This window comes from Anolis carolinensis, unplaced genomic scaffold (genome assembly GCF_035594765.1).
Source record: "Anolis carolinensis isolate JA03-04 unplaced genomic scaffold, rAnoCar3.1.pri scaffold_9, whole genome shotgun sequence".
In the NCBI taxonomy this organism is placed as follows: Eukaryota; Metazoa; Chordata; class Lepidosauria; order Squamata; family Dactyloidae; genus Anolis; species Anolis carolinensis.
The window spans coordinates 4,954,647-4,972,842 of NW_026943820.1; the positions used below are offsets into that span (position 1 = coordinate 4,954,647).

The 18,196-nt window shown below is 35.6% G+C and overlaps 1 protein-coding gene across 2 annotated transcripts in view; it reads left to right on the top strand.

The window, feature by feature from the left end:
- Positions 1-18,196, top strand: part of LOC103282915 (B-cadherin) — a 53,626-nt gene that overhangs the window by 3,422 nt on the left and 32,008 nt on the right. Inside the window, exon 1 of one of the 2 annotated variants that reach the window (XM_062961704.1) lies at positions 4,300-4,430. The exons of the other annotated variant lie outside the window; for it this stretch is intronic. Within the exon in view, the coding sequence (XP_062817774.1) occupies positions 4,403-4,430 (28 nt within the window). The 5' untranslated portion in view covers positions 4,300-4,402. Of the gene's footprint in view, positions 1-4,299; positions 4,431-18,196 lie in introns of those variants that run through there. 2 annotated transcript variants of the gene reach the window in all.

Below are 18,196 nucleotides of genomic sequence, written 5' to 3' on the forward strand. Positions count from 1 at the left end.
ATCCCTGGCTGGCTGATAGGCTTTGTAGTCTCACACAAGTGGAAGGGAACCAGAGTTGGGTTTGTGTGCTCTTCCAAGTTGTAAGTTGTAACACTAATTTGGAAAGATGCAACCACCAAAGATTCAGGGAGGAGACCTTTTACTTTAAAGGGTAGCGTAACTTGGTTTAGAATATATGTGACAGAGGCTTAGATGTTGGAAGAACAATAACAAGTTTATTCAGGCACAGAGCTTAATGGTTACAATATTGTTTCTCACTTAGAGGTATTCTTATTAACAGTTACAATATTAGAATGAGATGAATCAACTCTCTAAAGCAGGGGTCCCCAAACTAAGGCCCAGGTCATTTACCTGGCCCCCGCCCTCAGTTTTATAATATAATATATTGTATATACATACAATATTGATAATAATATTATAATGTAATACAATATAACACTAATAATAATACCATATAATAATAATAATTATATATTCTATATTACACATAATATTACTAATAATATTACAGTATAGTGGTATAGTTCAATATAGTAATATATAATGCTAATATTGTACTATGCTAAAATATAATATATTGTATGTACATATAATTTGTAAGCCACTCTGAGTCCCCTTTGGGGTGAGAAGGGTGTGATACAAATGTAGTAAATAAATGCAGTAAATGATAAATAAATAAATAAATTTTAGACTTAGGCTTACCCAAAGTCTGAAATGACTTGAAGGCACACAACAACAACAACAACAACAACAACAACAACAACCCTAATTAACTTGACTGTCTCATTGGCCAGAAGCAGGACCACACTTCCCATTGAAATCCTAATAAATGTATGTTGGTTAAAATTGTTTTTATTTTTAAATATTGTATTGTTCTTTCATTGTTCTTGTTCTTGTTGTTGTTGTTTTTGCACTACAAATAAGACATATGCAGTGTGCATCGGAATTTGTTTGTATTTTTTTCAAATGATAATTCAGCCCCTCAACAGTCTGAAGGATTGTGGACCGGCCCTCGGCTTAAAAAGTGTGAGGACCCCTGCTCTAAAGTGTCACTTCTTTTACTTAAAGTAGTTAAAACTTCTTCCTCTATTCCTTTTAAACTACTGCTTCAGTGGATCTCTGTGAGTCCAGCTGGGATTGCTTCCCAAAGTCTGAAACTTGGACTATCCAGTGACTTCAAACCACAGTCACCCCTATCTATCTATACTATCACAGATTCTCTGTGCCTTTCCAGGACACAGACTACATTAAATAAGTCACCAAACTTATTTAAAACCGACTCAAAATGAACAATTGAGTCTCCTTGATCCCATCAACCTGGAATCAATCTTCCCTCTGCCTCATCAGAGCACAGACTGACTCTCTTTTTTAAAACTCTGCACTTCTTCAACTAACCGGCAGTTGGCTCCACCTACTCTCCATGGCAACCAGCCTTTGAGTGCTGGGATGCAATAACTGTAATACTTACCCTTTTAAAACATAAACACACAATTAAACATAACATCTGTAAAACAAAATTCGTACTTCATTACACAAGTCATTTCTGACCAACCTGGAACCCAAACCACATGCCATTCTTGGCATTATTCCTTGCCATTGCCTTCCTTTGAGGCTGAGAGAGTGTGACTCACCCAACGTGGTTCTATAGCTGAGCCTCAGTCTCCAGAGTCTCACTCCAATGCTCAAAACTCTGTGCCATCATTGTACAGATTTCAGAATGATCTGTGCTTCTCGTAGGTCTATGCAAACCTTTTTATCCCACCAACAACCTTGCAAGGTAGGCCATTCCATAGTCAACGCATGAGTCTTGGTAGGATTTGAACCCAGGTTCAGCGTTTCAGATTTGGACATGAAACTGGATCCCAATCCCTTTGGCTTTTCCTAATCTTGCAACCGTTTTCCCATCATTTTGCAATGGTTTCCCTATCTTTTATTTACAACCGTCTTATTTGCAGCCTTGGACTGAGATAGGCCTGGCATTTGGGACCCAAGCTATCGTGATCTTATCACAATGGATAAAAAAGCAGTATGAATACAATAATGAGTGTCCCTGTTCAATACTGGGCCATGCTCCCTAGTTTCAAGGGTTTACTTTCAGTACCATTAATATTTAATTCTCTTTTAATGCTTGCATGTTTTTTAGGAATTGTCTTGAGTCGGTTTTGCTGTATTATTATTAGGTTTATGTTTGTTTATATCTCGCTGGGGCTAACAGTGGGAGCTCACCCTGCTCCCCACATTTGAACTGCCAACCTTTTGGTCAGCAAGTTCCGCAGCTCAGCGGTTTAACCCGCCTCGCCACCGGAAGCTCCTAAATAAACATAATGATGATAATAATAATAATAGTAATAATATGCCTACCATCCCACTGTCCATCCCAAGAGGAATCCCTGCAATGGTATGATAGGGAAATAATAATTATACTAACAAAAATAATAACAATAATAGTAATTATAATGATGATGATGATAATCGTAATGCCCATGGGGCTGAATTCCCCTTTGAATGGGAGACCCCTACCATGGAAGCAATTATTATTATTATTATTATTATTATTATCATAGACACCCTCATCATAGAAGCAATTATTATTACTGTTATGGAGACCCCCACCTTTCCAAACTCACCATCAAATCTATATTATTATTATTATTATTATTATTATTACCATGTATATTAAGGCAGGAGACCCCCCACTTTCCCAAACCCATCATTTTTTTTATTATTATTATTATTATTATTATTATTATTTTTAAGGAAGGGTAAGGCAGGAGACCTCAACATCCCAAACCCACCATTGGTTCTATTATTATTATTATTATTATTATTATTATTATTATTATTATTATTATTATTATTATTTTAAGGAAAGGTAAGGCAGGAGACCTCAACATCCCAAACCTACCATTGGTTCTATTATTATTATTATTATTATTATTATTATTATTATTATTATTATTATTATTTTAAGGAAGGGTAAGGCAGGAGACCTCAACATCCCAAACCCACCATTGGTTCTGTTGTTGTTGTTGTTGTTATTATTATTATTATTATTATTATTATTATTATTATTTTAAGGAAAGGTAAGGCAGGAGACCTCAACATCCCAAACCCACCATTGGTTCTATTATTATTATTATTATTATTATTATTATTATTATTATTATTATTATTATTATTATTATTTTAAGGAAAGGTAAGGCAGGAGACCTCAACATCCCAAACCTACCATTGGTTCTATTATTATTATTATTATTATTATTATTATTATTATTATTATTATTATTATTATTATTTTAAGGAAAGGTAAGGCAGGAGACCTCAACATCCCAAACCCACCATTGGTTCTATTGTTATTATTATTATTATTGACACAACGACGTTGTATGACACAGCAAACAAGATAGATATGCTGGATTTCGTATCACAAAATCACAAGTCGAACACTTCCCAAGTGTCTAGGACTGTGTGATGTATTTTCAGATGATGCGTGCAGATCCCAGTAAGGTGGCCTTTTGCAGTTGGCAGATCGTAATTTTGTCAATATCTATTGTTTCCAAGTGCCAGCTGAGATCTTTTGGCACGGCACCCAGTGTGCCCATCACCACTGGGACCACCTGCACTGGTTTCTGCCAGAGTCTTTGAAGTTCAATCTTGAGGTCCTGAGAGCGGCTGAGTTTTTCCTGTTGTTTATCGTCAATGCGACTGTCACCTGGGATGGCAACATCAATGATCCAAACCTTGTTCTTTTCCACAACTGTGATGTCTGGTGTGTTGTGTTCCAGAACTTTGTCAGTCTGGATTCGGAAGTCCCACAGTATCTTTGCGTGTTGTTATTATTATTATTATTATTATTATTATTATTATTATTATTATTGTTATTATTAGGCAGGAGACCCCTAACTTCCCAAAGCCACCATTTGTTCTATTATTATTGTTGTTGTTGTTGTTTTAAGGAAGGGTAAGTCAGGAGACCCCCACCATCCCAAACCCAGGCGTCATATAGGCCCCAAGGCCAATGTGTCTGGACATTGCCAGGGCTCCATATGCAACATCTTCCCGGTCAGTGGTGCACTATGTCTCCCAAGGCTCCACTGACCCAAAGGATGCCAGGATTCTCTCCCCACGACAGAGGCCGGCTTGGCATCTCTCTCCTGGCGCATGCATGCCTTTCTCTCCCCTGTTGTTTTGTGAAACGGGCGCATTGTGTGCCCGGAACAGAGGCCCCTCTGTCTGCTTCGCTCTCCTCCTCCCTCGCGGCCTCTGCCAGGAGCAGCAGACCCTTTAACTCTCGCGCTGCCCTTGCAAACCGCATCTCCCAAACCAGGGAGCCCAAGGGACGACACCTGGGCATTGACCCATGCAACCTGGCATTTAGGACTTTGCTAAGACATCGCATCACATGTCCTCCATCCCACTGTCAGTCCCAGGTAAGGGCAAACTTCGGCCCTACAAGTGTTTTGGACTTCAATTCCTATTATTATTATTATTATTATTATTATTATTATTATTATTATTATTATTATTATATTATAGTATTATTGACACAAAGGCATAGTATGACACAGCAAGCAAGATCTATCACAAAATCACAAGTCAAACACTTCTCAAGTGTTTAGGACTGTGTGATATTATTCTTCTTAGTATTTTATTGTATGGCACAGCAAACAAGATAGATATGCTAGATTTCGTATCACAATATCACAAGTCGAACACTTCCCAAGTGTCTAGGACTGTGTGATGTATTATTATTATTATTATTATTATTATTATTATTATTATTATTATTACAGTAGAGTCTCACTTATCCAACATAAACGGGCCGGCAGAACGTTGGATAAGCGAATATGTTGGATAATAAGGAGAGATTAAGGAAAAGCCTATTAAACATCAAATTAGGTTATGATTTTATAAATTAAGCACCAAAACATCATGTTATACAACAAATTTGACAGAAAAAGTAGTTCATTACACAGTAATGCTATGTAGTAATTACTGTATTTAAGAATTTAGCACCAAAATATCACAATGCATTGAAAACATTGATGACAAAAATGCGTTGGATAATCCAGAATGTTGGATAAGCGAGTGTTGGATAAGTGAGACTCTACTGTATTATTATTATTATTATTATTATTGTATGACACAGCAAACAAGATAGATATGCTGGATTTCGTATCACAAAATCACAAGTCGAACACTTCCCAAGTGTCTAGGACTGTGTGATGTATTTTCAGATGATGCGCGCAGATCCCAGTCGGGTGGCCTTCTGCAGTTGGCAGATCGTAATTTTGTCAATGTCTATTGTTTCCAAATACCGGCTGAGATCTTTTGGCACGGCATCCAGTGTGCCCATCACCACCGGGACCAGTGGTGGTAGTGTTTTGGACTTCAATTCCCATTATTATGATTATGATTATTATTATTGATACGTAGTATGACACAGCGAATGAGATCTATATGCTGGATTTCATATCACAAAATCACAAGTCGAACACTTCCCAAGTGTCTAGGACTGTGTGATGTATTGGACTTCAATTCCTATTATTATTATTATTATTGTGGTGGAGAAATAACCCTGACTCACTGTACATCTACACTGCGGCATTAACCACCACAGTTCAGTGTTATGGGATCCCAGGAGTTGCAGTTTTCAAAGGTTCTCGGTGTAGCTACACTTTAGGATTAATGCACGTTGGCTCTGCTTTAACCACCAGGGGCTCATTGCTATGGGATCCTGGGAGTTGTAGTTTTACAAGGACTAGCATCTTCTCTTAAGTGCAACTACACTTTAGGATTGATGCCGTTTGGGCCCCACTTAAAACTGCCAGGATTGTAATATCATGGAGTTTGGAAGTTGTAGTTTTATAAGGTCTTGCGACTTCTCTTGGCTGCGTCTATGCTGTAGAATGATTGCAGTTTGGCCCCACGTTTCACTTCCAGGGCTCAATGCTATGGAATCATTGGAATTATCTTTTTTAAGCTTTCTCTGCCAACATTCCATATTAATATCGAATTAAACCTCCAAGTCAGAAAAAGTCACTTATGTGTGCATTTATTGGGAGTTTGCATGCGTAGCTCAGGATGTGTTGAATGTTTGGCTTCAGCTTCCATGGCTCAATGCTATGGAACAATGGGAGTTGTAGTTTTACAGCAACAGTAACAACAATAATAATAACAATAATATATTTATTATGATTTGCCTCTCCCTGCAGCTTGAGGTGGAGTGCAACATTATTCTATTGACTTTATTTACTGTAGCTTGAGGTGGGATACAGCATCATTAAAACAAGAGATAATAATAATAATAATCTATATATATAAAAGAGTGATGGCATCACGGCGACCCACAAAACAACAAAACTACAGGCCCCCCAACCTCGAAATTTGACAACACAACCCATCATCCACGCCTCTAGGTTGATACAACAAAAAGAAAAGAAAAATAAAGTCCTAATGAGAGAGAGAAGAATAATTGCTTTTATCCAATTGCTGCCAGTTAGAAGGCTAATCTCCAACTTGGTCTCCTAGCAACCCAATAAAAAATTATAAAAACCACTAAAAAAATTGATACAATAAAATACTATAATAACAGAAAATAACTAAAAATAATACAAGAAAATAATAAAATAAATAAAAATATAACTTACAATAAAATTAATAAACAATGCAAATAAAGTCAAATAAAAATTACACAACAATTTTTAACCAATACCACCACCACTTTGCCACAGCAATGCGTGGCCGGGCACAGCTAGTAATAAGAATAATAATAGATACACTATTAAAACACATGCAACAAGATGCACACAGAGTTAAAATACAAATTTAAAAGCCTTCTCTGCCCCAAAGAAGAGATCTCAGGAGCCTATAGCATTGAGCCATTGCAGTCCAACTGCATTTTATACGATGTGCATAAAGTCACACTTTCTCAGCCTCAAGCCAAGGCCAAAGCCTTTCAACCAAGCTTTGCAAATACATAGATCCAATAGCAAAAGCCTGGGACAGAAGGGCCTTGAGTCGCTCCCTGTTTCTGGCCTCCAAAGGAGTTAATGGCCAACCTCCTCCGCATTGAGCTGTGACCACTTTGAGATGTTTTGCTCCGCTTCACGCCTTTTTTCTCAGAGGCTGAATAAGAGATGAAGTCAGTTCCCGGATATTTTAGGAATGATGGGCACCGACATGGGTGAACCCGTGGAGGAAATAGATCAGGAAAATTCGTAACATGCACAAGCAGCAAATACATAATGCTACTGCTTTGCATGTGTGCACTCTTTCAGCACTGCTGTGGCGAAGTGTGGTGGTCTGGGAAATAAAGTATAGAGTCTCGCTTATCCAACATAAACGGGCTGGCAAAATGTTGGATAAGCTGTGAGCAATCGCCATGGGTGCCTGATACTTAAAGATTCGGTATCGCCCTTAATTTCAGATTTGGTCTTGGAATCGCAGGAGTATGGGCAATTCTGAACTGGAAACCTCCGCTTTTTGAGTCTCTATGAAGAGAGAAAAGGTGGCATATAATAATAATAATAATAATAATAATAATAATAATAATAATTTATTCGTTCAGTCACTTCCGACTCTTTGTGACCTCATGGACCTAATAATAATAATAATAATAATAATAATAATAGTTTGTTCATTCAGTCACTCCCACTCTTTGTGACCTCATGGACCTCATAATAATAATAATAATAATAATAATAATAATAATAATAATTATTATTATTATTTGTTCGTTCAGTCACTCCCACTCTTTGTGACCTCATGGACATAATAATAATAATAATAATAATAATAATAATAATAATAATAATAATAATAATTGTTTATTCATTTAGTCTTTTCTGACTCTTTGTGACCTCATGGACCTAATAATAATAATAATAATAATAATAATAATAATAATATCAGTTGTTTATTCGTTCAATCGCTTCCAACTCTTTGTGACCTCATGGACCTCATAATAATAATAATAGTAGTAGTAGTAATAATTGTTTGTTTGTTCAGTTGCTTCCGACACTTTGTAACCTCATAGATCTAATAATAATAATAATAATAATAATAATAATAATAATAATAATAAGAGTTGTTTATTCGTTCAGTTGCTTTCGACTCTTTGTGACCTCATGGACATAATAATAATAATAATAATAATAATAATAATAATAGTTGTTTATTCATTCAGTCACTTCCCACTCTTTGTGACCTCATGGATCTAATAATAATAATAATAATAATAATAATAGTTGTTGTTTATTTGTTCAGTTGCTTCTGTCTCTTCGTGACCTCATGGACCTCATAATAATAATAATAATAATAATAATTATTATTATTATTATTATTATTATTATTAGGCCCACAATCCAAATGCTGAGAGTTGTTGCTGGTCATCGACTGTAATAAATAAATAAATATATAAACGCTGAGAGTGCACTAATGCAAAGCAATAGTGTTATGAAAGCATGACTAAATACTAATACGACTAATAGTAATAATATAAATAATATATATAATAATGTATAGTAATTATATAAATAATATATAATGTAATATAATAATAATAATTGGAATATATGAATGAGGAAGGGGTTTCCACACTATGACCTCAAGTGACCCCAGAAGGCATTGATACCTTCAGAAAGTCTCCAGTTCCATTTCCAAAATGGGAATGCATCTATAGCATTGAGTGGCTTTGAGGCCACCTCCTGACCCTGCTAGATGCCCTCAAGGGACCCCAAAAGGCACAAACCCCCTTCTTGTCTGTGCCAGGCGACCTTGCAAGGCTTTTTCTTCAAGCCTCTGGGAAAGGCTCTCTTTCCAGTAATGGCATCCAGAACATTTCTTGGCTTTTTTGAGGGGGGCGGGAGGAAGCCTTGCTGGCTGCTAATGGGCCTGGAAGTCTTTAAAAAGCCTCTAAGTGCCTTTGACCTCCAAAGCCTTTTCTGTTGTGCCGGAGTCAAGAAAGAGCCGGCTTTTTGCATCCTAAAGCGTTGCATCTGCTTCCCATGCAGGCTGAGCAAAGGCAAGACCCATAGGAAAAAATATGTCTTGTCTATTTATCTATTCAAACTGGTTTGCGGAGCAAAGGCAACTTGTTCTAACTCCAGCCAGGTAGAAAATAATAATTATAATAATAATAATAATAATAATAATAATAATAATAATAATAATAATAATAATATTACATCATATAGTCCTAGACACTTGGGAAGTGTTCGACTTGTGATTTTGTGATACGAAATCCAGCATATCTATCTTGTTTGCTGTGTCATAATAAAATAATAATAATAATAATAATAATAATAATAATAATAATAATAATAATAATAATAATACATCACACAGTCCTAGACACTTGGGAAGTGTTTGACTTGTGATTTTGTGATACGAAATCCAGCATATCTATCTTGTTTGCTGTGTCATAATAAAATAATAATAATAATAATAACAATAATACATCACACAGTCCTAGACACTTGGGAAATGTTTGACTTGTGATTTTGTGATACGAAATCCAGCATATCTATCTTGTTTGCTGTGTCATAATAAAATAATAATAATAATAATAACAATAATACATCACACAGTCCTAGACACTTGGGAAGTGTTCGACTTGTGATTTTGTGATACGAAATCCAGCATATCTATCTTGTTTGCTGTGTCATAATAAAATAATAATAATAATAATAACAATAATACATCACACAGTCCTAGACACTTGGGAAATGTTTGACTTGTGATTTTGTGATACGAAATCCAGCATATCTATCTTGTTTGCTGTGTCATAATAAAATAATAATAATAATAATAACAATAATACATCACACAGTCCTAGACACTTGGGAAGTGTTCGACTTGTGATTTTGTGATACGAAATCCAGCATATCTATCTTGTTTGCTGTGTCATAATAAAATAATAATAATAATAATAACCAGCATATCTATCTTGTTTGCTGTGTCATAATAAAATAATAATAATAATAACCAGCATATCTATCTTGTTTGCTGTGTCATAGTAAAATAATAATAATAATAATAATAATAATAATAACAATAATACATCACACAGTCCTAGACACTTGGGAAATGTTTGACTTGTGATTTTGTGATACGAAATCCAGCATATCTATCTTGTTTGCTGTGTCATAATAAAATAATAATAATAATAATAATAATAATAACAATAATACATCACACAGTCCTAGACACTTGGGAAGTGTTTGACTTGTGATTTTGTGATACGAAATCCAGCATATCTATCTTGTTTGCTGTGTCATAATAAAATAATAATAATAATAACCGGCATATCTATCTTGTTTGCTGTGTCATAGTAAAATAATAATAATAATAATAATAATAATAATAACAACAACAACAACAACAATAATACATCACACAGTCCTAGACACTTGGGAAGTGTTTGACTTGTGATTTTGTGATACGAAATCCAGCATATCTATCTTGTTTGCTGTGTCATAATAAAATAATAATAATAATAATAATAATAATAACAACAACAATAATACATCACACAGTCCTAGACACTTGGGAAATGTTTGACTTGTGATTTTGTGATACGAAATCCAGCATATCTATCTTGTTTGCTGTGTCATAATAAAATAATAATAATAATAATAATAATAATAACAATAATACATCACACAGTCCTAGACACTTGGGAAGTGTTTGACTTGTGATTTTGTGATACGAAATCCAGCATATCTATCTTGTTTGCTGTGACATAATAAAACAATATTTTAATATATGATCTATGATTTTAATAATATATGATTTTAATAATAAGACTATGACTTTAATATATGATTTATCATTTTAAACATATATGATTTTAATAATAAGACTATGATTTTGTGATACGAAATCCAGCATATCTATCTTGTTTGCTGTGTCATAATAAAATAATAATAATAATAACCAGCATATCTGTCTTGTTTGCTGCGTCAGACTATCTCGTTGTGTCAGTAATAATAATGATAGCAACAACAACAAATCCCATAACTGTGAGCTTCAGCAATTAAAGTGGTGCCAATCCACATTAATTCTCCGGTAGTCAGTGCACCTTTAGGAGCTTCAAAGGATTGAGTGGCTAAAACTATGCGTAAATTAGAATTTTAAATTGCTACCTGGCATTAAAAAGGCAGCAAGGAGAGAAAGGATGTGGGAGGAACGTGGAAACCCGGGGCCCAGCCCTTGCCTTTCATCTCTTGCAAAACCCACTCCCTTTTCCATTGCCTTTGGGCTCCGAAATCCTTGGGGGAGAAATGGGGCAGGAACAAGGGACCCTTTTTTTTTGCCCCAGAGGGACTCATCTCCCCATTGAACGGGTGACTCACGAGTCACAGGCAGCGATGACAATACCTTTTGTGGCATTTCTGGGAAGTTTTGGGAAAGGCATCACTTTACAAGCCATTCCATGCCCTTAAAAGGTGGGCGAGGACACCTATTCATCCCCAGCCAAGCCCTTGGATACTACAACTTCCTTGTGGCTGGGCTTGGAAGGAAGGAGGGAAATCCTGTTCCACCTTCGAGATCAATACTTGTGTTCTTGCAAAAGCTCTACAATGTACAATCAGCATCATAAAATGCATATGCATGTATACCTTCCAATCTATCTTTCTATCTCTGAATATAGTTCGCTCTCAATTAACCAGAACTCTCAAGCAACCAGCCCAAAATGGTAGACATAACAATTTAATTACCCATATATACTTGAGTATAAGCCGAGGCACCTAATTTTACCACAGTCTATCTATATATATAAAAGAGTGATGGCATCACGGCAGCGGACAAAACAACAAAAGTAAACACCACACAACCTTGAAAATTGACAGCACAACCCCTCATCCATGCCTCTAGGTTGATACAACAAAAAGAAAAGAAAAAATAAAGTCCTAATTAGAGGGAGAGGAATAATTGTTTTTATCCAATTGCTGCCAGTTAGAAGGCTAAGCTCCACTCACTTGGTCTCCTAGCAACCCACTCAGCCCGGGGGACCATTTACCTTAAGTACCACCAATTCCTCAATACTTTATTTCCCATACCACCATACTTTGCCACAGCAACGCGTGGCCGGGCACAGCTAGTTATATATATTTCTTGAAACCGTTGGAAGCATAAATAGGTGAACTAATATATAAGTAACTAGCTGTGCCCGGCCACGCGTTGCTGTGGCGAAGTATGGTGGTATGGGAAATAAAGTATTGAGGAACTGGTGGTACTTAAGGTAAAGGGTCCCCTGGGCTGAGTAGGTTGCTAGGAGACCAAGTGAGCGAAGCTTAGCCTTCTAACTGGCAGCAATTGGATAAAAACAATTATTCATCTCCCTCTAATTAGGACTTTATTTTTCTTTTCTTTTTGTTGTATCAACCTAGAGGCATGGATGAGGGGTTGTGATGTCAATTTTCGAGGTTGTGGGGTGTTTACTTTTGTTGTTTTGTCCGCTGCCGTGATGCCATTATTCTTTTATATATATAGATATGAAATACCGTTGCTTTCTTGCTGCAACTAAACTCCATTTGCAGGCATGGGCAAACTTGGTCCGTCCGGGTGTTTTGGACTACAACTCCCACAATTCCACAATGAAATCCAGCATATCTATCTTGTTTGCTGTGTCATAATAAAATAATAATAATAATAATAATAATAATAGTTCCCTGTCTTGAGCCACAAAAGGAAGTGGGTAAGGAATAAACATTATTATTATTATTATTATTATTATTATTATTATTATTATTATTATTATTCTCTGACAAAGGAGACTCAAAAGTGGCTAACACTGAAAACCATGACAATGTGTGAATTAAAAACTAACACATATAAGCGTTAACATAGAATTAAACATAAGAATATTTAAAAAATACATAAATAGGCTTAATTCATTTGCTTGCAGCAAAAACCCAAGGTGTTTATCAGAAGAGGAGAGGCAAGAGTCCTTGTTTTTCTCCCCACAGCCATAATAATAATAATAATAATAACAACAACAACAACAGCAACAATAACAATAATCGATCTGCCAACTGCAAAAGGCCACCCGACTGGGATCTGCACGCATCATCCGAAAATACATCACACAGTCCTAGACACTTGGGAAGTGTTCGACTTGTGATTTTGTGATATGAAATCCAGCATATCTATCTTGTTTGCTGTGTCATAATAATAATAATAATAATACATCACACAGTCCTAGACACTTGGGAAGTGTTCGACTTGTGGTTTTGTGATATGAAATCCAGCATATCTATCTTGTTTGCTGTGTAATAATAATAATAATAATAATAATAATAATACATCACACAGTCCTAGACACTTGGGAAGTGTTCGACTTGTGGTTTTGTGATATGAAATCCAGCATGTAATAATAATAATAATAATAATAATAATAATAATAATAATAATAATAATAATAATACATCACACAGTCCTAGACACTTGGGAAGTGTTCGACTTGTGGTTTTGTGATATGAAATCCAGCATATCTATCTTGTTTGCTGTGTAATAATAATAATAATAATAATAATAATACATCACACAGTCCTAGACACTTGGGAAGTGTTCGACTTGTGGTTTTGTGATATGAAATCCAGCATATCTATCTTGTTTGCTGTGTAATAATAATAATAATAATAATAATAATAATACATCACACAGTCCTAGACACTTGGGAAGTGTTCGACTTGTGGTTTTGTGATATGAAATCCAGCATGTAATAATAATAATAATAATAATAATAATAATAATAATAATAATAATAATAATAATAATACATCACACAGTCCTAGACACTTGGGAAGTGTTCGACTTGTGGTTTTGTGATATGAAATCCAGCATATCTATCTTGTTTGCTGTGTAATAATAATAATAATAATAATAATAATAATACATCACACAGTCCTAGACACTTGGGAAGTGTTCGACTTGTGGTTTTGTGATATGAAATCCAGCATATCTATCTTGTTTGCTGTGTAATAATAATAATAATAATAATAATAATAATACATCACACAGTCCTAGACACTTGGGAAGTGTTCGACTTGTGGTTTTGTGATATGAAATCCAGCATGTCTATCTTGTTTGCTGTGTAATAATAATAATAATAATAATAATAATAATAATAATAATAATAATACATCACACAGTCCTAGACACTTGGGAAGTGTTCGACTTGTGGTTTTGTGATATGAAATCCAGCATATCTATCTTGTTTGCTGTGTAATAATAATAATAATAATAATACATCACACAGTCCTAGACACTTGGGAAGTGTTCGACTTGTGGTTTTGTGATATGAAATCCAGCATATCTATCTTGTTTGCTGTGTAATAATAATAATAATAATAATACATCACACAGTCCTAGACACTTGGGAAGTGTTCGACTTGTGGTTTTGTGATATGAAATCCAGCATATCTATCTTGTTTGCTGTGTAATAATAATAATAATAATAATAATAATAATAATAATAATAATAATAATAATACATCACACAGTCCTAGACACTTGGGAAGTGTTCGACTTGTGGTTTTGTGATATGAAATCCAGCATATCTATCTTGTTTGCTGTGTAATAATAATAATAATAATAATAATAATAATAATACATCACACAGTCCTAGACACTTGGGAAGTGTTCGACTTGTGGTTTTGTGATATGAAATCCAGCATATCTATCTTGTTTGCTGTGTAATAATAATAATAATAATAATACATCACACAGTCCTAGACACTTGGGAAGTGTTCGACTTGTGGTTTTGTGATATGAAATCCAGCATATCTATCTTGTTTGCTGTGTAATAATAATAATAATAATAATAATAATAATAATAATAATAATAATAATACATCACACAGTCCTAGACACTTGGGAAGTGTTCGACTTGTGGTTTTGTGATATGAAATCCAGCATATCTATCTTGTTTGCTGTGTAATAATAATAATAATAATAATAATAATAATACATCACACAGTCCTAGACACTTGGGAAGTGTTCGACTTGTGGTTTTGTGATATGAAATCCAGCATATCTATCTTGTTTGCTGTGTAATAATAATAATAATAATAATACATCACACAGTCCTAGACACTTGGGAAGTGTTCGACTTGTGGTTTTGTGATATGAAATCCAGCATATCTATCTTGTTTGCTGTGTAATAATAATAATAATAATAATACATCACACAGTCCTAGACACTTGGGAAGTGTTCGACTTGTGGTTTTGTGATATGAAATCCAGCATATCTATCTTGTTTGCTGTGTAATAATAATAATAATAATAATAATAATAATAATAATAATAATACATCACACAGTCCTAGACACTTGGGAAGTGTTCGACTTGTGGTTTTGTGATATGAAATCCAGCATATCTATCTTGTTTGCTGTGTAATAATAATAATAATAATAATAATAATACATCACACAGTCCTAGACACTTGGGAAGTGTTCGACTTGTGGTTTTGTGATATGAAATCCAGCATGTCTATCTTGTTTGCTGTGTAATAATAATAATAATAATAATAATAATAATAATAATAATAATACATCACACAGTCCTAGACACTTGGGAAGTGTTCGACTTGTGGTTTTGTGATATGAAATCCAGCATGTCTATCTTGTTTGCTGTGTAATAATAATAATAATAATAATACATCACACAGTCCTAGACACTTGGGAAGTGTTCGACTTGTGGTTTTGTGATATGAAATCCAGCATATCTATCTTGTTTGCTGTGTAATAATAATAATAATAATAATAATAATAATACATCACACAGTCCTAGACACTTGGGAAGTGTTCGACTTGTGGTTTTGTGATATGAAATCCAGCATATCTATCTTGTTTGCTGTGTAATAATAATAATAATAATAATAATAATAATACATCACACAGTCCTAGACACTTGGGAAGTGTTCGACTTGTGGTTTTGTGATATGAAATCCAGCATATCTATCTTGTTTGCTGTGTAATAATAATAATAATAATAATAATAATACATCACACAGTCCTAGACACTTGGGAAGTGTTCGACTTGTGGTTTTGTGATATGAAATCCAGCATATCTATCTTGTTTGCTGTGTAATAATAATAATAATAATAATACATCACACAGTCCTAGACACTTGGGAAGTGTTCGACTTGTGGTTTTGTGATATGAAATCCAGCATATCTATCTTGTTTGCTGTGTAATAATAATAATAATAATAATAATAATACTAATAATACATCACACAGTCCTAGACACTTGGGAAGTGTTCGACTTGTGGTTTTGTGATATGAAATCCAGCATATCTATCTTGTTTGCTGTGTAATAATAATAATAATAATAATAATACATCACACAGTCCTAGACACTTGGGAAGTGTTCGACTTGTGGTTTTGTGATATGAAATCCAGCATATCTATCTTGTTTGCTGTGTAATAATAATAATAATAATAATAATAATAATAATAATAATAATAATACATCACACAGTCCTAGACACTTGGGAAGTGTTCGACTTGTGGTTTTGTGATATGAAATCCAGCATGTCTATCTTGTTTGCTGTGTCATGATAGAATAATAATAATAATAATAATTGTTCCCTGTTTTGAGCCACAAAAAGAAGTGGGTAAGGAATAAACATTATTATTATAATTATTCTCTGACAAAGGAGACTCAAAAGTGGCTAACACTGAAGACCATGACAATGTGTGAACTAAAAGCTAACACATGTAAGCGTTAATGTAGAATTAAACATAGAAATATTAAAAAACACAGAAATAGTCCTAATGCATTTGCTTGTAGCAAAACCCAAGGTATTTATTGGAGGAGGAGAGGCAAGAGTCCGAGTTTTGGGAATGTAAAGTCAGGGCAAAGAGCAAAGAAATCCTAATAAATGTGGTCGTGCGTTGGTCCGACATTGATTGACGCCCAGGGGATTCCTCTCCTCCGCAGTCTGTTTGCTGAAGCCTTTGCTCTCAAGGCCGGACCACGTTCATTCGGCTCTTTGGCTTGACTTTTGAGAGGCCAAAGTCTGGGCTTGTCAATGGTCTGGGTCCTCTCTGCAAAGGTGTGAGCCATTTGCAGGGATTTCGGCAATCCATTAAGAAGGGCAAACAAGCCCTGCCCTTTGGCAAGATGTTATCTGGGATCGGGGTTTGTCATCCTCGGAGGAGGAGGGGGAGTCGCATTCCAAAAGACCAAATTTGGAAACGTTGGTTCGCACAAGCCTCGCGGCCGGAGAGGCCAAAGGTCAGCCGTCCAGCCAGATAAACATTGGTTCGAGAGGCCTCTGGACACATAATGGCAGGGTGTCCAAGCTCCAGCTTTAAAGCCTTAAGGAGGTTATTGTTGTCCAGCAAACAAGTGGGCGGTTGTTCTTGCAAAATGCCTGTCTTATTGTGTTGTCGAAGGCTTGCTCACAGATGGCTCTGCGTGAGAGACAACAACACATGTGGGTTGCTGTGAGTTTTCCAGGTTGTTTGGCCATGTTCGAGAAGCATTCCCACATCGATGTGGGCGAAACATCAGGAGAGAATGCTTCTTGATCATGGCCATACAGCCTGGAACACTCACAGCAAGCCACATGTGTTGTTGTCTCCCATGCAAAGCCCATTTTGAGTCTTAACATGAGTGGAGAAAAATGGCTGGAGTTTTCAAAGCAGAGGCTGGATGGCCATCTCTTGGGATGGTTTGGATTGTGTCGTCTTTCATGGACACAGAAGGAAGTTGGACTGGATGACCATCTCTCGGGAGGGTTTGGATTGTGTCGTCTTTCATGGACACAGAAGGAAGTTGGACTGGATGACCATCTCTCGGGAGGGTTTGGATTGTGTCGTCTTTCATGGACACAGAAGGAAGTTGGACTGGATGGTCCTTCCGACACTATGATTCCAAGCTGAGGCTGGATGGCCATCTCTCGGGAGGGTTTGGATTGTGTCCTTCATGGACTAGATGGTACTTCCAACACTATGATTCCAAGACCAGACTAAATGGCCGTCTCTCGGGAGGGTTTGGATTGTGTGCTTCTTCATGGACACAGAAGGAAGTTGGACTGGATGGCCCTTCTGACTATGATTCCAAGCAGATGTTAGATGGCCATCTCTCGGGAGGGTTTGGATTGTGTCCTTTATGGACTGGATGGTACTTCCGACACTATGATTCCAAGACCAGACTAAATGGCCATCTCTCGGGAGGG